Consider the following 22,500-nt stretch of genomic DNA (forward strand, 5'->3'; position numbering starts at 1 on the left):
GGAGATCTGAGGGGGGAGAGATCTGAGGGGGGAGGAGAGATCTGAGGGGGGAATAGATCTGAGGGGGGAGGAGAGATCTGAGGGAGGAGGAGAGATCTGAGGGGGGGGGAGAGATCTGAGGGGGGAGGAGAGATCTGAGGTAGGGGGAGAGATCAGGGGAAAGGTTCTCACCTCCTTCTCGTCCTCCTGCTCTCTTTTCATGCGTTCCAGACGAACCTGTTCCGCCTCTTCTCTCTCCTGCGCCTCTCTCTGGAAACACAAGCAGCGCGTTATTCATCCATCCTTCCCTCCCTCCAACCTTTATTTAATTATAATACTGTTGGTACTGTAGGTGTTGTATTGACAGTGTAGGGCTAGTTGTGTCGGTGTTCTGTAGGTGTTGTGTGTAGGGTTAGGGTGTGTAGGGTTAGGGTGTGTAGGTGTTGTGTGTAGGGGTAGGGTGTGTAGGTGTTGTGTGTAGGGTTAGGGTGTGTAGGTGTTGTGTGTAGGGTTAGGGTGTGTAGGTGTTGTGTGTAGGGTTAGGGTGTGTAGGTGTTGTGTGTAGGGGTAGGGTGTGTAGGGTTAGGGTGTGTAGGGTTAGGGTGTGTAGGTGTTGTGTGTAGGGTTAGAGTGTGTAGGTGTTGTGTGTAGGGTGAGGGTGTGTAGGTGTAGTGTGTAAGGTTAGGGTGTGTAGGTGTAGTGTGTAGGGTTAGGGTGTGTAGGTGTTGTGTGTAGGGTTAGGGTGTGTAGGTGTTGTGTGTAGGGTTAGGGTGTGTAGGTGTTGTGTGTAGGGTTAGGGTGTGTAGGCGTTGTGTGTAGGGTTAGGGTGTGTAGGCGTTGTGTGTAGGGTTAGGGTGTGTAGGTGTTGTGTGTAGGGTTAGGGTGTGTAGGTGTTGTGTGTAGGGTTAGGGTGTGTAGGTGTTGTGTGTAGGGTTAGGGTGTGTAGGTGTTGTGTGTAGGGTTAGGGTGTGTAGGTGTTGTGTGTAGGGGTAGTTGTGGGTGTGTAGGTGTTGTGTGTAGGGTTAGGGTGTGTAGGTGTTGTGTGTATGGGGTAGTTGTGGGTGTGTAGGCGTTGTGTAGAGGCTACTGGACCTTCTTGCGGTCGGCCTCCAGAGAAACGCGGTAGGCCTCGTCCTGCTCTCTCTTCACTGTCTCTCTGGCCTCTCGCTCATCCTGCAGGGAGACGCGCACACAGACACGCACACACACACACACACACACACACACAAACACGCACACACACGCACACACACGCACACACACACACACACACATATATACACACACAGAAGAGAGAGGAGTTAGGTTCTAAGAACGCATCAACATTTACAATGTGATATAGGGCTACATAAAAGTCATCGTAATACAATAACGTGTGATACCACTCCTTTAACTTCCTGTGACTGTATTACCCAGAATGCTATTCCCACAGCTAATGACTCACACACATGCTAACACACACGCTGCAACAGCCATCTGGACTAAACAAGACAACCCTGGCCTGACCACAGCAGTCTGGTTAGTACTGGCCACTCTGTAGTCGTAACGCTGCCTTGCTCACAGGCACGTCGGGCACTCTGGAATGTCTGAGTTGTGTGTAGGAGGTGTATCTGAGGTTGTGTACAGTTATACATGCCATCTGGATATACAGTCATAGCCGGAAAGTCTGCACACCCCCTTTCAGCTTTTCCGTTACAGACTTATTCTATAATAGATAGTCCCCCCCGCTTTCCCCGTGGCTGCCACACTGTGAGCTTGTATCTGTATGCAGTTGTGTAACTGTGTGTGATTGTAACGGAATGGTTGATTGTAACTATGGTTTGATTGTAACTATGTTTGATTGTAACTGCATGTTTGATTGTAACTGTATGTTTGATTGTAACTGTTTTATTGTAACTGCATTGAAAGGACTGGCACCAACGAATTTCACTCACTTGTACACTACAGGTGACGTGACAATACAGGTGATGTGACAATAAACTAACTTGAGGTGGTTTGTGGCTACTGTGTGTGTGTGTGTGTGTGTGTGTGTGCGTGCACCTGAGATACTGTGTGAGAGAGAGAGAGAGAGAAGGCAACGGTGCGAGCGAGTGAACATCGCTGAGTCGACTTCACCTGTGAGCGCTGTGCGGATCCTGCCGTGTACAGGATGTGGCGAGACATTCCTGAGGTGATTACGAACGACTACGGTACAATAGCCTCATAATCATTACTGTCTTCTCATCCTCTGCCCTCTGTCAGTGACATTATCGAACCATCAGCCCTCAGTCTGACACATTCCGCCAGACAGCCAATCACCATCACCGTGAAGCAGTGCAGAGCCCGTGCTGAGGTCTCCCCATAGTTACTACCTCTCTGAAACGGCTCGCCTAACGCAACATTCAACATTCAAAAAGCTTTATTGAACATTGTGGGGGTGAATAAAAGATGGGGTATTTTTGGCGTGACTCGTGGATTTTGTATAGAAGTACATGAGGAAGCAGCCATTTAAAAGTCAAATCCCCGTTAGCCTAGCTTGTGACAAACAACCATGACAAATACTGTACACTGGAAGAAAAAGGAGGGTATAGAAAGCAAACATTGAGAGGTTTGAATAGTATCCTATTCAACCGTCTCTAATAGGAGAAATGTTTGAGATGGGTTTGGCTGCTCGTGTAAAAACAGTCATGTGAGTTAATCACCCAGTCTGCGTCCTGTGAGAACCTGCAACTCTTCACACACACCCTCTTACTGGAAGTGACATGTGCACATAGTCTGGATGCTTCCTGTTGACTGTTGCCGTTAATGATCTGAGAGCTGGAGACGCTGAAAGGACATGGCCGCCCGCAGGCTGTGTGAAGTGTGAACTGGTCTGAAGCGTGAGCTGGTTGGAACGGTGTGAACTGGTATGAAAGGAGTGAACTGGTATGAACAGTGAACTGGCTTGAACGGTGTGTGAAGTGGTTTGAACGGTGTGTGAAGTGGTTTGAACAGTGTGTGAAGTGGTTTGAACAGTGTGTGAAGTGGTTTGAACAGTGTGAAGTGGTTTGAACAGTGTGAAGTGGTTTGAACAGTGTATGAAGTGGTCTGAAGTGTATGAAGTGGTTTGAACAGTGTGTGAAGTGGTTTGAAGTGTGTGAAGTGGTTTGAACAGTGTGTGAAGTGGTTTGAACAGTGTGAAGTGGTTTGAACAGTGTGTGAAGTGGTTTGAAGTGTGTGAAGTGGTTTGAACAGTGTATGAAGTGGTTTAAAGTGTATGAAGTGGTTTGAACAGTGTGTGAAGTGGTTTGAAGTGTGTGAAGTGGTTTGAACAGAGTGTGAAGTGGTTTGAACAGTGTGATGTGGTTTTAACAGTGTGTGAAGTGGTTTGAACAGTGTGTGAAGTGGTTTGAACAGTGTGAAGTGGTTTGAACAGTGTGTGAAGTGGTTTGAACAGTGTGTGAAGTGGTTTGAACAGTGAAGTGGTTTGAACAGTGTGTGAAGTGGTTTGAACGGTGTGTGAACTGGTTTGAACAGTGTGTGAAGTGGTTTGAACAGTGTGTGAAGTGGTTTGAACAGTGTGAAGTGGTTTGAACAGTGTGTGAAGTGGTTGGAACAGTGTGTGAGGTGGTTTGAACAGTGTGTGAAGTGGTTTGAACAGTGTGTGAAGTGGTTTGAACAGTGTGAAGTGGTTTGAAAAGTTTGAAGTGGTTTGAACTGCAGCTTCTCTCCTCTCAGCAGAGATGACCAGGACACTGCTCATTTAGTGTCTTAGTTTGCCAATCCAGAAACTAAATGTTTTGATATTGAAATGTATTTTAGTGTCATAGTTTGTCAATCCAGAAATGAAATGTTTTGATATTGAAATGTCTTTCAGTTTCCTAGTATTCCTAGAGACACTGGGGTGTTCCTTATCTTGTTATATTATAACATATACAGTATAATTATTATGCTACAAACTAACCTTTATCTAAGCAGGTACGTCAATTGAGAAGATAGTTATTCTTGTTTGTAGCAACAACCTGAGGTATTAACTAAGTAATTACTGGTGATGGTGTGGTGACAGGTGTGATGACAGGTGAGGTGACAGGAACTCTTGAGACGTCACCTCACTAGTTCTCATGAGTGGCAGGCCGGGGCCACACCCATCGACAGGTCTGTTACATAAGCAGAGCTCCACTCAAAGCTGCCTACCGGGAGGTGACCTAAGGCCATTGTTGACAAATTGAAAACATTGCTACAACACGGGTGTATTTCAAATGGAGATCACTCTCTCCTAGCGACTGCTGTTATATCGAGATACGGCGAGTTCAAACCAGTGTGAGGAATCACTGTCTATTCTGTATAGTATGACCCATTATATCTGGACCAATGAACACAGTTTCTCCTGATGTCACCCCACCTCTCTCTGTCGAGGATGAATGAGTTTAAAACCACACAACAGGTCAGGAGCTGGTCTTCTGCCTCCAATCCCATACCTGCCCACAACCCAGGACAAAAGCCACAAAGAATGCATTCACTCGTTGTTTTGCGTATATTGAGTAAACATCGCCTAGAAAGATAGGCTGGCTCTATTCACCGTGACCTGGAGAGGGGGAGAGAGAGGGAGAGAGAGACAGAGAGGGAGAGAGAGAGTAGACTAGAGGAGGTGAAAGAGTGTTTGACACAACAAGACCCCCTCCGCCATCCATACTGTTTCTACATTCCTCCCCTCGACATGAAAGCCTCTGTTCTCTCTCGTGGTCTCTCTCTTTCTTCCGAGGGAGGGGCTCAGAGTGTGTTTGTCCAGTTTCTATTGAGCCGAGCAGCCGCAGAGAGGCGGGCTGAAAGAGGACAGAGTCCATTCAGCAGAGCGCCGGCACGGTGAACTCCTCACTTCACATGGGAGGGGAAAAGGGATTGTGCCGCCCAGACAAAGGCATGGAGTCTCTCCTGTCTCTCCGTCAGCCCGTTCCAGTCGGTTCCTTCCTCTGGAGCTCTCGCTCCACGTCCCGACCACCTGTCCGCTCGCTAGCCCCGAGGGGGCTGACATGACTCTACACTTCTCAAAAGTCACCCAACCACCTCCTTTACACATACACATGTAGTGCACTTCAGGTATTCACACCATCCACCTTCAGAAGGCCCTGGGCCAAACGCCATGTTAAGAACTGTCGGTACGATGAAGCCTTCGACGGAACGGTCTACAGAGCGCAGACAGGTGAGTGAAATCAAACGCACCTCGTCCTTGATGTCCTCCTGCTGCTGGGCTGTGAAGATCTCCATGGCGCCCATTAATCTCATCATCAGTTCATCCACTGTTGTGTTGCCTGACAAAACAGCACACAAACGGCGAAAAGTGAGACAAATACCAACATACATTTAAAAAACAACAACATTTAATTCAGTGCTCTCACTGCTGAAAGGTTGTTAGCTAAGCAAATGATAAAACCCATTTGGGTCACTCTATAAAAGCATACTTTCTAAAACAAAAGGACCCATGTCTGTTTATCAGATATATGTAATTGCAAATGCTAGTAGGATTATTTGTTCCCTGTATTTGATCTAGGTCTGATGAATATTGTTCCAGTCTCAACATCCTGGTGTTACCTTGGATAACGTTTAGAACCTCGTTGGACGTGCGTTTGCCCATGACTATGAGCAGCAGAGGGAACTGGTCGGTCTTGTACGTCCGTATGGTCTGGGCAACCACGCTGCCAAAGTACCTGGTACACATGGTGAGTAGTCTGGCAAAACAGACACGGGGGGGAGGGGGAGAGGAGGAGAGGAGGAGGGAGAGAAAGAGGGAGAAAGAGAGGCAGTAGGTCACATACAGCGTCCCTGAAGGATTAGGGACAGTGGAATGACCAACTCCCATGTTGAACTTGAAATGCGATTTGTATAAAGTGCATAATTGTGTACCCAACCACTTTTCGTTTTGTTACGCATTTCCCCAAAAAATAACACAATATCAGTCACCAAAAAGAGAAATGCAGTGAGGAACAGAGAGTAGAAAGGTTCATCATATCACAATCGCAGACAGACTTCCTGACAGACGGAGATACACACACCCACACAAACAGCTCATGGCATTAAGGACTTTAAAACCAATTCTGCCTCCGACTCCAGGAGATTCGTCTCCACAGGATGGCCGGGTGAATTAGTATTCTGCACCAGACACTGGCAGGTAGATAGGGCAGGAGAGGATTTCTTATTCCATTACAAAGACAGAACTTTTAAATTAACATTTCAGCCAGGGAAAAGGGTACAGCCACGCGGCCCCCCTGCGCTCACTGTAAATGTCATAATATTAATGAATTGCTATAGACTGAATGCAAATATAGATTAGCTTCTCATGCTCAGCTTTTAATAAGATCCACTTTAATAACCGGAAGGTAAAATAGAGGGGTGATAGAATGGATGGAGGGATGACAGGTGAGAGAGGGGAGGAGAGAGAGAGGGAGAGATGGAGGGAAGGGAGGGGTGTCAGCGTGTAGCTCATTAATCTTGAATTCAAAGTTGAGCGCTGGTTCTAGACTTCTGAAACTGAGATGGAACAGTGCAGCTCGTGAGAAGACCGACGAACACGCTGCTCACCTGGACAACAGGCTCCGTAGGATTCTACAGCCTTACACCGTGTCCTAACTACACGCGATGCGAGCAACAGAACACGACATCGCATGCTTCCTGTCCTAACTGAAACCGTTAAATTTCCTGTTCTGTTACTGTACGTCATTTGTCTATATTCCCAACTGAAGACAGTTAAAGAACGAACGCCTGTCAACGCGAGCGACAGGAGGAAAATAGGAACGGGGCAAGCGTCAAAAGGGCAGTTAAAACGTTGCGCCGCTTCACGCTGCGTCGCTCGCGTCCAGTTAGGACATAACGCTAGAAAACAAAGCAATGGAACGCATTTTGTCGCTGACGCTCGCTCGCGTCGCGTGTAGTTAGGACACGGTGTTACAAACACAATGCACACCAGCAAGTGTAAAAAGCAACATCTAAAACATTCAAGTCATAGATCAAACTTGAACTTGATCGTTCTGCAACGGCTGATGTGAGACTCTAAACTAAAGCGTCCTTAGGATAACCGTGATTGGTGGAAAACAGAAGTGGGGTCAGTCTAGTGGAGGCCAGGGGGTCACAGGGTCATCGTCTGTCTCTGCACATTCTCTACTGTAGACTAGCCTGTGGTTTTTAAATCAGATCTTTCTGACCATCGACCACCACAGTGGCCTTGAATGTACGGCGCATAACTCGGGCGCTTGGTCATCATGTCTGGTGACCAGTGTCTGGTCCAGGGATGGCCATCGGGTGACTGCCTTGATTAAAACCACCATTTCCTGCATTCCATGGACATTTCAAGGGTCTGGGTCCCAGCCTCAGTCCCAGCCCCTGCTATGCCCCAAACCTCAGCCTCAAGTCCCAGCCCTGCCCCAAACCCCGGCCTCTAGTCCCAGCCCTGCCCCAAACCCCGGCCTCTAGTCCCAGCCCTGCCCCAAACCCTGGCCTCTAGTCCCAGCCCTGCCCCAAACCCCAGCCTCTAGTCACAGCCCTGCCCCAAACCCCGGCCTCTAGTCCCAGCCCTGCCCCAAACCTCAGCCTCTAGTCCCAGCCCTGCCCCAAACCCCAGCCTCTAGTCCCAGCCCTGCCCCAAACCCCGGCCTCTAGTCCCAGCCCTGCCCCAAACCTCAGCCTCTAGTCCCAGCCCTGCCCCAAACCCCAGCCTCTAGTCCCAGCCCTGCCCCAAACCCCAGCCTCTAGTCCCAGCCCTGCCCCAAACCCCAGCCTCTAGTCCCAGCCCTGCCCCAAACCCTGGCCTCTAGTCCCAGCCCTGCCCCAAACCCCGGCCTCTAGTCCCAGCCCTGCCCCAAACCCCAGCCTCTAGTCCCAGCCCTGCCCCAAACCCCGGCCTCTAGTCCCAGCCCTGCCCCAAACCTCAGCCTCTAGTCCCAGCCCTGCCCCAAACCCCGGCCTCTAGTCCCAGCCCTGCCCCAAACCCCAGCCTCTAGTCCCAGCCCTGCCCAGGGTGGTGGTGCTAGCTGGTGTTTCAGAGATGCGTCCCGAGGGTGGTGGTGCTAGCTGGTGTTTCAGAGATACGTCCCCGAGGGTGGTGGTGCTAGCTGGTGTTTCAGAGATACAGCCCCATGGTGGTGGTGCTAGCTGGTGTTTCAGAGATACGTCCCCCCGAGGGTGGTGGTGCTAGCTGGTGTTTCAGAGATACATCCCCAGGGCGGTGGTGCTAGCTGGTGTTTCGGAGATACGTCCCGAGGGTGGTGGTGCTAGCTGGTGTTTCAGAGATATGTCCCCGAGGGTGGTGGTGCTGGCTGGAGTTCAGCAGATCTGTTTTTTTTATGCATAATCAATCATTCAGCTGGAGGGCCTGGACTGATGCGTCTCCAGCAGGCTGACAGAACACCAAGCAGGCGGCAGGAGTCAGAGATGAGACCAACTCAACCGCCATCGTCACCGATGCCAATCACCCGTCACTCAGGATCACACTCAGAGCGTGAGAATATGGAGACAGAAAAATGTGTGTGTGTGTGAGAGAGAGAGAGAGAGAGAGAGAGAGAGAATATGTGAGGGTGTGTGTACGCTGAGAGATGTGTGCGTGTGTAAGTGTGTGATTCAGCAGGTTGTGAGCGTGCGAGTGTGTGTGTATACGTGCGTGATTCAGCTGTGTGTGAGTGTGTGTGTATATGTGTGTGATTCAGCTGTGTGTGTGCGTGCATGCGTAATGGCGGCGGTGTGCTGATGAAAAGCTCCAGATGTTGTCGCCTTTTAACGTGTGATAAAGCATCCCAGCTGGGCGGAGCCGTGGGGAGGAGGGGGGCGGAGCCAAGGGTTCAGCCGTCAAGAGGAAATAAAGAATGACTGAGGTCAGAGTCTGTGAGTCTTTCTTAAACGCCTCCTACCAGGGGGCTGGGGCTTAACTCTGGAGGGGAGGGGCCAGAGCCGTGTCCGGGCCCAATCAAGCCTTCATCTGGCCGGAGCCCAGGGCCCCTCTACCAGGCCCTCCATCCCCCCCACCGCAGGGCCTCCTACCTGGGCAGAGCCGACCCGCTCTCAGGCCCTGGCTGGAGGAGGACCAGGGGGGAGAGCTGGGTCTTTGGGTCAGCAGCTGGAGGGTCTGGTACGGGTCAGAACTAGCCCACAGACACAGCCGGTTCAGAGACGCCCCTCAGACATATGTAAATACTCCGGGTTAACTTGTTTTGGTGCACCTGGATGGGCGGGGTTACCACTTCTGAGTTGATCCCCGTGGTTCAACCGCACCAGGATATATAAATCAGGTGCACCTCAAGCATCTAACGCTAATAAACCAACCTGTATGTAACTCTTTCCCCACCCAACCATTTATCAATTATCAGGAATTGATAAGGGAATGGACAAAGATAAGCAGAATTGATAATGGAATCAATACGATAAAATCTCATCAATTCTAGGGCTGGGTATCGAGTCGAATTTCAAGAATCGATTCGATTCCGATTCACAGGGTTCAGAATCGATTATCACGATTCAATTTGATTCGATTCAATATCGATTCGGTTAGTGTTACTAAAACCTGTTTTTTTGTAACCTTAATTACACGACTGCCAAGTTATGCAACACATCAATACTAGGGCTGGGTATCGATACTGATTTCCAAAAATGAATGAATGAATGAATGAATGAACTATTCATACCTTCATTTATTCATTCATTCATTAAATAAAAGATCGATTTTGGGATTCATGAATCGATTCAGAATCGATTTTTTAAACCCAGCCCTAATCAATTCCCATCCCTAGAGAGCGTGGCCGGGGAGGGGGGGGATGGAGAGTTGTGGCCGAGGCAGACTGACCCAGGGAGGAGATAGAGATGTAGGGACTCCAGGGGAGCTCCGTGTCTAACTGACCCCTCTAAAAAGACAGATTAGTGGGGATCCCCCAATCAGGGGCCGGCACACACAACGCCTTTTGTGAGCACATGCCCCCCCCCCCCCCCCGCCTCTCCGAAAGACGGGAGGGAGTCAAGGAGAAAGAGTTGTGCAAAGGGGGGGTGCAAACTAAGCTATTAAGATGTCTCCCCTCTCTCTCTCTCTCAGGACATCCTGGGAGTGGTGTTCCTCCAATCAGAGAGCTGTTTGAGGACTGAGGAGGGGACATACTCCACCTGGCATCTCCTCCACGTCCACGACGGCGAACATGCAGCTCAGCTTGTTCCACCATCTTTGATTGCTGCCAGCCAGTAGTCCGAGTCGACCTTTTTCTCCGGGTGACGTTTCGTACCTGGCTTTGTTGGCTTCCTTGGTGACGTCCCAGGCCCACGTGGTGAAGTTCTGGCTCAGGTAGGAGACGATGGAGTCGGCGCACATCATCTGGGAGCAGAAGACGTTGCTGAGCACACTCTCGTCGTTGTGGAGGTAGATGGCGAGCAGCTTTCTCTGGGGACGGAGAGACGGAGGGAGGGGTGCAGAGAGAGGGGGAGGGGAAGAGAGAGAGAGAGAGAGAGAGAGAGAGATTTACGAGAGGTTTTCAGAAACATGTTCCAGCAACATCCAAACATATCCATATATCAACATCTCATTTAAGTAGTTTCAGCAAGATGCAGTTCCATTTCCGCCCCACAGGGGGGTCACTCCTATTCACTTTTCTGCCACGCCCGCCAGCACAGTAGCCAGAGACAGACGTCTGACCAATACCAGGCCAGAGACAGACGTCTGACCAATACCAGGCCAGAGACAGACATCTGACCAATACCAGGCCAGAGACAGACATCTGACCAATACCAGGCCAGAGACAGACATCTGACCAATACCAGGCCAGAGACAGACGTCTGACCAATACCAGGCCAGGGACAGACGTCTATGACCAATACCAGGCCAGAGACAGACATCTGACCAATACCAGGCCAGAGACAGACGTCTGACCAATACCAGGCCAGAGACAGACATCTGACCAATACCAGGCCAGAGACAGACATCTGACCAATACCAGGCCAGCGACGGACGTCTGACCAATACCAGGCCAGCGACAGACGTCTGACCAATACCAGGCCAGAGACAGACGTCTGACCAATACCAGGCCAGAGAAAGACATCTGACCAATACCAGGCCAGAGACAGACGTCTGACCAATACCAGGCCAGAGACAGACATCTGACCAATACCAGGCCAGAGACAGACGTCTGACCAATACCAGGCCAGACAGAGACGTCTCTGACCAATACCAGGCCAGAGACAGACATCTGACCAATACCAGGCCAGAGACAGACATCTGACCAATACCAGGCCAGAGACAGCCATCTTTCACAAACACCAGCCCAGATCCGCGGGAAAGCAAATAACACAAAATCACATTAACAGAGGAGTAAATAAAACTTTTACTCGGGCGATGAAAAACAGACAAGCCACTTTATTTATTTTACACCAAATGCCAGCAGCCTTCCTCTGTCGGCCTGCTGGCCGGCAGCACAGCGACCCGGCGTGACAATACTGGCGAAGAGGACGTGAATCCAGGGACACGGACACCATCATACGACCCCGCTGATTCTCCCACACTGACCATTAATTAAAAAGCAAACACAGCCACAAATAGAAAATGCAGGAAATAAAGCTGTTTTAAATGACAGAACTCGCTCAAACTTCACTCTCCGCCACCCCCCTCCCCCTTTTCTTCAAGTCCTCCAATCAGAGCGATTTCTCAGAAGCTCTGCTAAAAAAAAACAAAAAAAAAACATAAATCCACACAGGCGGAAAAGTGAGGGAAAGTAAGAAAAAGGAGCCGGTCTATATTGTGGCCAGAGATAGGGAGAACACTGCTGTGTTTGCGCAGCGATTAGAGGGCTAGAATAAGCTCTTGGGTTCCTAGTGAGCAGGAGCTGGGGGCTCATTCACAAGACCAATTCAACCGCCTGAAAAGATTAAACACTCACGCTGAGAAGACAAGCAAACGCAGCCTTGAGGGAGGGATGGAGGGAGGGATGGAGGGATGGAGAGGGAGGGAGAGAGGGATGGAGAGGGAGGGGGTTCTCCCTTCATAAAAAGAAGAAATGAAACACACGCTATTTATCACACATGCTTGCACTTACGGACGTACACACACACACACACACACACACACACACACACACATACACGCACGCCCAACCCCCCCACCTGCTAAGACTTGGAGAAAGTGTAAAGTCTACATACAGTGGACATTTTCCCCAACCGAGGGTTCAAATAACACCCAATCATCAACTCCTTCATCTTACTTAAACTGCCACCCCCCTCCCCCCAATCCTCTTTCAAGTCTGGTCTTTTGTCAAGCCTTTCTTCACAGCGAGAGGCAAATCCCCAGTTAAACTAAATTGCTGGGTCCAACCTGAGACAGAAAGTGAGCCCATAGGCCCTTCTTAAGGTGAGTCTTCCCACCTGTTCACCTTATTCAGAGGAGAGAGAGAGAGAGAGAGATAGAGAGAAAGAGAGAGAGAGAGAGAGAGGGAGAGAGAGGGGGAGAGAGAGATTGTGTGTCCTGTAACCTAAACTGCGCTGGGTTTCACACAGTAGGACTGTCTTCCTCAGGCACTGCTCTGTCTCTTCATCTCCGCTCAACACTCGTCTACTGTAGAGCCTGATCCTGCAGCCGTGTGAACCAGCCAGCCAGGCTAACAGACAACCAGCCAGGCTAACAGACAACCAGCCAGGCTAACAGACTACCAGCCAGGCTAACAGACAGCCAGCCAGGCTAACAGACAACCAGCCAGCCAGGCTAACAGACAACCAGCCAGGCTAACAGACAACCAGCCAGGCTAACAGACAACCAGCCAGGCTAACAGACAACCAGCCAGGCTAACAGACAACCAGCCAGCCAGGCTAACAGACAACCAGCCAGGCTAACAGACTACAAGCCAGGCTAACAGACAGCCAGCCAGGCTAACAGACAGCCAGGCTAACAAACACCCAGCCAGGCTAACAGACACCCAGCCAGGCTAACAGACTACCAGCCAGGCAGGCTAACAGACTACCAGCCAGGCAGGCTAACAGACTACCAGCCAGGCTAACAGACAACCAGCCAGGCTAACAGACAACCAGCCAGAATACTAGCCAGACTCTCACTCACTCTCACACTCACACACACACACACACACACACACACGCCCCTCCTTCCCTCCCACCTCGGTGTCTACCAGACGTAGGGTTTGTTTTGATGAGGCAACATGACACCCGTGAAACAACTGTTTGTTTGCTTCTAACAAATGACTTTCTGTGCTGCGGGTCGTTAGGACAGCAATGATGTGAGAATACACCTGTCTGTCTGCCTGTCTGTCTGTGTCTGTGTGTGTCTGCCTGTCTGTCTGTCTGTCTGTCTGTCTGCCTGCCTGCCTGCCTGCCTGCCTGCCTGCCTGCCTGCCTGCCTGCCTGCCTGTCTGTCTGCCTGCCTGCCTGTCTGTCTGTCTGCCTGCCTGCCTGTCTGCCTGTCTGCCTGTCTGCCTGTCTGCCTGTCTGCCTGTCTGCCTGTCTGCCTGCCTGTCCGCCTGTCTGTCCGCCTGTCTGTCCGCCTGTCTGTCCGCCTGCCTGCCCGCCTGCCTGTCTGCCTGTCTGCTTCAGGAAATGCCAGAAATCAGACAGTAACACAAGGGTGTGGCCCACACACATCCAGCCATGTTGACTGTGGGCCTGGTGGGACTGTGGACCGGCGGATGTTGTGTGTTTTGAGGCGGAGGAGGAGGTTTTTAATGATGTAACGGAGGTCAGGGGAGCAAGCCGGGGTGAGAAAGTGATGGTTCCCGATCCAGCAGCCTCTACAAAAGCAAACACATCAAAATGAAGAGCTCAGATGACTGCTCCGGTGACCCCTCCCGCTGGGGGAACACACTCAGATCAATGTTAGCTGGGCTTTACCAGATGGGAGGCTGTGCCCATTCAAAACACATTATTTCTGTATAAATAGAAACTTTAAAATGAAGTCTGACCCCTTCCTGATTTCACACACAGAGGACCTTCTTCAGGTCCCACTGGACTGGTGTATGTGAGACTAAGAAATATAGCATATATAACGACATGAGATGTTCAGTATTAGCAAATTAAAACCATGGTGTTTACTTTCTATTCTTATCTATTCTAATGTATTCTACTCGATTCTATTCAGTTCACCTAGACCAAGCTAGTCTGGTAGTAGTCTGGTTCTCTACTAGGATCCTCTTCCACCAATAGAAAGACTTTTCCCTGAAGGGTCCGAGGTGAGAAACCATGCTAGTCATGTTATTGGTTTAGCAAAGAAGTGAAACTTTAATGGAAACAACATTTACTAATAGTGGGGAAAAACAGGACCTATAAAGATGATGAGATCACACTGCTCCACCATCCCTCCATCCAACTGTTCTTTTCTCTGCTCTCCTCCTCTGGCTAACAGACAACCAGCCAGGCTAACAGACAACCAGCCAGGCTAACAGACAACCAGCCAGGCTAACAGACAACCAGCCAGGCTAACAGACAACCAGCCAGGCTAACAGACAACCAGCCAGGCTAACAGACTACCAGCCAGGCTAACAGACAACCAGCCAGGCTAACAGACAACCAGCCAGGCTAACAGACAACCAGCCAGGCTAACAGACTACCAGCCAGGCTAACAGACAACCAGCCAGGCTAACAGACAACCAGCCAGGCTAACAGACAACCAGCCAGGCTAACAGACTACCAGCCAGGCTAACAGACAACCAGCCAGGCTAACAGACAACCAGCCAGGCTAACAGACAACCAGCCAGGCTAACAGACAACCAGCCAGGCTAACAGACAACCAGCCAGGCTAACAGACAAGTGCAACCAGCCAGGCTAACAGAAGAGACGGTCAGGGGGCTCTTGAGGGACGGTCAGGGGGCTCTGGAGGGACGGTCAGGGGCTCTTGAGGGACAGTCAGGGGCTCTAGAGGGACGGTCAGGGGCTCTGGAGGGACGGTCAGGGGCTCTAGAGGGACGGTCAGGGGCTCTGGAGGGACGGTCAGGGGCTCTAGAGGAACGGTCAGGGGGCTCTGTGACGGATGCTCAGCACCCGGTGATGTCCCGTCAGCCTCCACAGGCCGGCCTATGAATTTTGATGCGTGTCTTTGTGTGGCCGTGGGGGAGAGGGGTTACTGCGATTAGCCTCTGAGTTGAGGGGGATTTAGGGGGGATCTGGCCTGGCGATGGGTGGCCTGGAGGGCCCGCTCTGGAGGGCCCGGCTAACTACTGATCCCCCCCCCTAAGGGCTCTGCGGCCAAAAGCATTTTCATTAAGGCTGGATTGAGTGCATCTCAGTCCCCCCCCCCTCCCCTACAGAAACACTTCATCAAGTGTAGTGTTTTACTTAGCGATTAGCCGGCCGAGCCTTTGAGAGTGAGACAGATCTCTCTAAGCCTCTGGTCCCTGCGCTGAAATCTGCACCGGGCCAATACCCACTTAATGAACAGCACTCACTCAGGCAGGGGGATGAGAACCATGAGATCTCCTCAAGAGGGAGGGATGAGGGGGAGATCAGGGAGGGATGAGGGATGGATGAGGACTGTGTATCACTGGATGGATGTGTCGACGCGAGGCAACAACACGACTACGCCTGGGTACGCTTGATTTGTCTGCCCCAATGGAACCTGTTGAATATCTCTCAAAAGGGCACTAACTCCACTCAGAAGCCAGGCTAGCACACTCGGTGGTCCGAAACAAGCGCAATCAAAAGTAAATCTGAAAGAAAACATGCTATTTGGACCCTGGGCTGGTTGCATGGAGGAGATCAGCAGGGAGGCAGGCCGGGAGCCCAGCCAGCCCCCCCCCCCGCCCCCCCAAACCCCCCCCACCCCCCCGCCCCCCCACCGTGGAACCTCTTGCCGTGTCCTCTCAGTCTAATAAGACAGTAATCCACACAAGCTGTCAATTGATACAAGCCTCCAAATGACAAAATATAAAAAATGAAGTTGGGCTAAAAATTAAGTCTCAGCTGTCATGATGAGAGCTTTATGATTTGATATCAAACGGACTGAGTGCGCTGTGTGTGTGTGTGTGTGTGTGTGTGTGTGTGTGTGTGTGTGTGTAGAGTTTCAATGCAAAGCGAGATAAAAACCAATTTTTCACATTTGCATTTTATTTGCAATTTGAAATTATTGCTAATAGTTCCCTTCATCTATGTGCGAACTATTTCCGTCATCAGATTTCAAGATTTTACATTTTTGTTGTACCTAGAAATGCGTGTCCACAAAATGCTATACCTTAAACAGCAATGTCTTTGTGTGTGTGTGTGTGTGGGGGGGGGGGGGGGGACTTACATCTCTGGCTTTGCCGTAGAAGGCCTCTTGAGATGCTGCCTCCAAAGTCCCAATGTAGAACACCGGATGGCATTCTCCATACCTAGGACACACACAGTTCATTATCCACACCTAAGACACACACACACTTCATTCTCCATACCTAGGGGACACACACACTTCATTCTCCATACCTAGGACACACACACACTTCATTCTCCACACCTAAGACACACACACACTTCATTCTCCATACCTAGGACACACACACACTTCATTCTCCATACCTAGGACACACACACACTTCATTCTCCATACCTAGGACACACACACACTTCATTCTCCATACCTAAGACACACACACTTCATTCTCCATACCTAGGACACACACACACTTCATTATCCATACCTAAGACACACACACACTTCATTCTCCATACCTAGGACACACACACAGTTCATTCTCCATACCTAAGACACACACACACTTCATTCTCCATACCTAAGACACACACACACTTCATTCTCCATACCTAGGACACACACACAGTTCATTCTCCATACCTAGGACACACACACACTTCATTATCCATACCTAGGACACACACACACTTCATTCTCCATACCTAGGACACACACACACTTCATTCTCCATACCTAAGACACACACACAGTTCATTCTCCATACCTAGGACACACACACACTTCATTCTCCATACCTATGACACACACACACTTCATTCTACATACCTAAGACACACACAGTTCTTTCTCCATACCTATGACACACACACACTTCATTCTCGATACCTAAGACTAGGGGTGTAACAATATATCGTGCCAAAATATATCGCAATACAGAATCGTCACAATACGTATCGTCAAGGTGAAAACAATATGGTGATATGTTTATTGTATATCAGTGAACGCTGGCTACACAACGCTGGTAACGAACACGTCTTTTGTCTCTAGGCCTCTCCATGATATTACAACAGTTAAGCTCTAAATTCACAAAGTGTATTGGAGTAGAAATGTGGAGAAATGCACTATCGGTGTGAACAGCAGCGCTACTGCAACGCTTCACACCTGCCCTTAGTGTATCGTATCGTATTGTTATCGTCAACCCAATATCGTGTATCGTATCGTGAGATAAGTGTATCGTTACACCCCTACCTAAGACACACACACACAGTTTATTCTCCATACCTAAGACACACACACACAGTTTATTCTCCATACCTAAGACACACACACACAGTTTATTCTCCATACCTAAGACACACACACACAGTTAATTCTCCATACCTAAGACACACACAGTTCATTACAGCTCAGTGTTTTTTCAGGGAAGCCAGTCTCTGGGTCCAGACAGTACAGACAGACAGACAGACAGACAGTACAGACTGACAGACAAGACAGTACTGACAGACAGACAGCATCAGTGGGAGGTGGAGCTGGACCTACCTGGTTGAAAACTCAGCAGTAAAGTGCAGTAAGGCATCACCCTCGTTCTCACTGTTCTCTGGCACTGCAATACACACACACACACGCACACACGCACACACAAAAAGTATACATCAGACTAGAGAACAGGCATTAAAAAAATAATTCTTCCTGGGTTAACCTTTCATTGCATATGTTGCCTACTGTATGTATTAATAGTCGGTCACTTTGAATAAATATTACTAGTAGATGCTCTCTGCTCCTCAAAGAGCTGAACAGCAATAAATATTTTCCGGTGGGGTTTTGAATCAGTTATAAACTCAACCCTGAGCTACTAAACGCATGCTGTTTGAGTGGAGTGATGACATCACGGCGTGCGGGGCGTACTCATTGGTGTTTTCCGACAGCTGGAGGAGGAGGTCATCCCGAACATCTCGGATTCGTCGACGCCGAACTCGGACGCGTCCTCGAAGTCGTCCCCCTCGCTGTCGCTGATCATATGGACATCTGCGCACTGTGGAGAGCGTTCAGGTGGTCAGCGTTGACATCCGTATTAGGGCGGGGCATCGAGTCGAATTTCGAGAATCGATTCGATTCCGATTCACAAGGTTCGGAATCGATTATCACCATTCAATTCGATTCGATATTGATTCGGTTAGTGTTATTAAAACCTGTTTTTTTTAGCTGTAACCTTAATTACATGACTGCCAAGTTATGCAACACATCAGTACTAGGGCTGGGTATCGATACTGATTTCCAAAAATGAATGAATGAATGAATCATTGAATTAATTAATTAATTCCTTCATTTATTCATTCATTCATTAAATAAAGATCGATTTTGGGATTCATGAATCGATTCTGAATCATGTGTGTGTGTGTGTGTGTGTATGCCACATGGCTATGTACAGGCGAGATACACCCCAATAATCATCCAACTACTCAATTTGGAGCAACGATGGACTGCCATAAGCAATGTGTACGGTATACTGTGTGTGTGTGTGTGTGTGTGTGTGTGTGTGTGTGTACCGTACCTCTTCTGTGGGCTCCTGAGTGGTGGCTGGCGAGGATCTCCGGCACACACTGAGGTGATGGCAGGGGGAGCTGATCCCAGACACCGCTAGCGTCATCTACACACACACACACACACACACACACACACACACACACACAGCAAAACACAGTACAATTAACACATCGGCATACACTTTCTATCTATACACTAGTTTCCTTGTATCCTCTGAAGTGTCACAACATGGGAGCCACACCAAGGACCCAGGACACGTTACGTCATTCACAGACCAACTCTTCAGACCCTCTGGTGGGCTAGAACCCTAACCAGCGCTACCTGTTAGACCTCCTTACTGGTGACGTACTGGAGACGCACGCAGACACACACACACACACACACACACACACAGACACACACACAGACACACACAAACACAGACACACAGACACACACACACACACACTCACACAGTAGTGTCATGGTTAAGGATCCTTCTTCTAATTAACACACAAACAGAGTGGAAATGTCACCTTCCCTCAGGGACTCATTATGACAACCTGCCCTGGGAAGGACCCATGGGACTGGGTCTGGAACTATGCTGGACTGGGGCTGGGGCTATGATGGACTGGGGCTATGATGGACTGGGGCTGGGGCTATGATGGACTGGGGCTGGGGCTATGATGGACTGGAGACTGGGGCTATGATGGACTGGGGCTGGGGCTATGATGGACTGGGGCTGGGGCTATGATGGACTGAGGCTGGGGCTATGATGGACTGGGGCTGGGGCTATGATGGACTGAGGCTGGGGCTAGGCTGGGACTGGGGCTATGCTGGACTGAGGCTGGGGCTGGGACTATGTTGGACTGGGGATGGGGATATGTTGGACTGGGGCTATGCTGGGACTATGTTGGGCTGGGGCTATGTTGGGCTGAGGCTGGGGCTATGCTGGGACTGGGGCTATGTTGGGACTGGGGCTATGTTGGGACTGGTGGAGGGTGAGGCAGACGCACGCCGACTCCACCCCCGACTACACACCGTCTCCACCCACTCACCCACTCCTCATCCCCGGCAGCTCCAGATGCATGTCACCGGAGGGTGCGAGCCTCGGCTAGTTACCCCGCAAACAGCGCCTGACCCCGGGGGGAGATAAAAGGACAGCGTCCCCCTGGTCTGGCCCTCCTCCGCGGGGGGGCTGGTAATCTGGCCTATTGTCAGAGAGCCTAACGCCCGCTAAGACCAGCTGCTAGCTGTTGAATCAGCGTCCGATTACATGCAACGCCAACTGAGTCTGAAAGGCCCTGGGAGACTGCCTGGGTCCTCGGAGGTGTCTTCATGCTAGCCTAGGCCTCTATAGGCGGGGAACAGTGCGGTCACTCAGGCTTGTCCGACACACTGGCCACTGAGACGGGACAAAACAAGTACGGGGTTAACACACACCGCTCCCCTCGTTTCCCGCCATCACAATCGGCTGCTCGGTGTTGCTTATAGGGCCGGTTTAACACAATCAGATTAAGCCAATCGCTAGACTAAAAGGCATAGCCTGCTCGTATATTAATCTCCAATTAAAATGCTTTAATCTGTGCTGAAGAGACCAGACTATAGAGATTAGAGTGTGGATATATTGAGCATTGTGTTTCAAATTCCTACTAGTTCAATAAAAGAGAAAGTAAGGAATACAATCTCCATCTCCTCTGACCAATCAGGTGTGAGAAGTAAAATCCTGCTCTGCTCCTCTGTCAGAGCAGACAGCTAGCGTCATCGTATCTGACCCGACACCAATCAGCCAGTTACTGTATACTGTATGTAATCAGGGCCATAACTATTGAGAATTGGGGCAATGAAGTGCTGGTTTCCTATTGGTGAACAATGTCAGTGGCCAATGGGGGCTTTGATGCAGTAGCTTTGAATTTGACTGACTTTTTAGATTTGTTTGTGTTTCAAGTTTAAGCCACGTTGGAAGCACGCCAGCCCACGTCACGCAAGGGGCGGCTGTAGCTCAGTTGGTAGAGCGGGTCGTTCAATGATCGAAGGGCAAGACACCTAACCCCAAATCGCTCCCAATGAGCAGGTTAGCACCTTGCATGGCAGCTACCGCCATTGGTGTGTGAATGTGTGTGTGAATGGGTGAATGAGAGGCCATTGTAAAGCGCTTTGAGTGCCGCTAAGGTGGAAAAGCGCTATATAAGTGCAGTCCATTTACCATTTACAGTCACCCCACTTTGCAACACTTAATCTACCAGCAGTTGAACAGCCCAACATTCATCTGCACTGAGGATTCCCTCACGATGCCTTTGCGCATTTGACACTGCCCAGTCAGACGACAACCACCGCTCCCAGCCAGAACGCCACGGCGGGGCCACGTTACCTCCAGTCCCCCCTGGTCATGGGAGACGAGGGGCTAGGCGGCCTGTTTCCCATGCGGGGCCCCTCTGTGCTCCGACGGGGCCACACATAAAGACATGACATCTAGTGTTTCTAGTGTTTCAGGGTGTGATTAGGAGGCGGCCTGCGTGGCCCAGAGGTGGCGTGGTGGAGGGCAGCTGAGCGCCGGGAACACCTGGGGAGAAACACTTAGGTGGATTGCCTGCTGGGGCGCGTAACCCAAATCCAAAACTACTCTAAATCCTCCAGAGAGGTTCTTAAGTGTCATTGTGTCGATTCATATTTTCTTCACACAGCACAAGTTGATACTATTCATTCACAAGGGATTTGAATGGAAAAAAAACACTAATATTGTAAGTCAGCCGAGTTCATTTACAATATTGTCTAAATTATAACTTTTTTCCCCAACAGGGACCAATAGAAAACTAACAGCAGCTAAAAAAAAAACTCTCTGGGATGTGAGCTTGAGAGCCACAGAGGCCTTCTGGCTCCATTCTCACCGACCTCTCCAATCGAGTGGCAACCAAACGTGAGAATGTTAACAGCTCCCGCTAAGAGACCTCCTTCACCCCTCCAGCTCTCCGGGGCTATTCAGTCTTCAGGCTAAGGGGATAAGAAGTATTGAAATAAAGTTAATCGCTTCCCCTGTCAATGGGGGATGAGACGGATTGGAACAACGTAGTAAGAGAGGGTGAAAGAGAGAGGAGAGAGAGATAAAAGTCGAGTCTTTCCACTCGTGACTCTGGCACCTGCCCTGATGCTGGAGGAACAACTGCAGCCTGGGTGTACTAGAACTAGTGTGGTAGTGTGGTACTAGTGTGGTATTGTGGAACTAGTGTGATAGTGTGATACTAGTGTGGTATTGTGGAACTAGTGTGATAGTATGGTAGTGTGGTACTAGTGTGGTATTAGTTTGTACTAGTGTGGTAGTATGGTACTAGTGTGGTAGTACGGTACTAGTGTGGTAGTACGGTAGTGTAGTATTATGGTACTAGTGTGGTAGTATGGTACAAGTGTGGTAGTATGGTACTAGTGTGGTAGTGTGGTACTAGTGTGGTGGTAGGGTAGTATAGTATTAGTGTGGTACTAAGTATGGTACTATTGTAGGGTATTATAGTACTACTGTGGTAGTGCTGGGGAAAAAGCTAGGCCGCAGGGCAGAGGAGAGAGGTCAACTCCCCACATGACCCTCTCCTCCATCCCCACACAAAAGAACCAGCTCCTCTTTTTTGGATTCTTTTAATTAACACTTGCATTCAAGCTCTAAGCACTAGGGGCCGGTGGAGAGGGAACAAATTCTCTCTCTCTCTCTCTCTCTCTCTCTGCCCCCCTCCCTGCCTCTCCCCTCACCCCATTCCTCAGTGCCTCTCTCTCTCTCTCTCTCTCTCTGCCCCCCTCCCTGCCTCTCCCCTCACCCCATTCCTCAGTGCCTCTCTCTCTCTCTCTCTCTCTCTCTCTCTCTCTCTGCCCCCCTCCCTGCCTCTCCCCTCACCCCATTCCTCAGTGCCTCTCTA

General features: G+C 50.0%; 1 protein-coding gene across 1 annotated transcript in view; it reads right to left on the minus strand.

The window, feature by feature from the left end:
- faf1 (Fas (TNFRSF6) associated factor 1) overlaps positions 1 to 22,500 on the minus strand; it is a 72,046-nt gene that overhangs the window by 13,412 nt on the left and 36,134 nt on the right. The window contains exons 9-17 of the mRNA XM_084459012.1: positions 18,627 to 18,722; positions 17,981 to 18,107; positions 17,615 to 17,678; positions 16,172 to 16,253; positions 10,188 to 10,342; positions 5,527 to 5,663; positions 5,158 to 5,246; positions 1,072 to 1,152; positions 172 to 249 (exon numbers count right to left, since the gene is read on the minus strand). Coding sequence (XP_084315138.1) covers positions 172 to 249; positions 1,072 to 1,152; positions 5,158 to 5,246; positions 5,527 to 5,663; positions 10,188 to 10,342; positions 16,172 to 16,253; positions 17,615 to 17,678; positions 17,981 to 18,107; positions 18,627 to 18,722 — 909 coding nt within the window. The remainder of the gene's footprint in view (positions 1 to 171; positions 250 to 1,071; positions 1,153 to 5,157; positions 5,247 to 5,526; positions 5,664 to 10,187; positions 10,343 to 16,171; positions 16,254 to 17,614; positions 17,679 to 17,980; positions 18,108 to 18,626; positions 18,723 to 22,500) is intronic.

This window comes from Borostomias antarcticus (assembly GCF_949987555.1).
Source record: "Borostomias antarcticus genome assembly, chromosome: 26".
NCBI lineage: Eukaryota > Metazoa > Chordata > Actinopteri > Stomiiformes > Stomiidae > Borostomias > Borostomias antarcticus.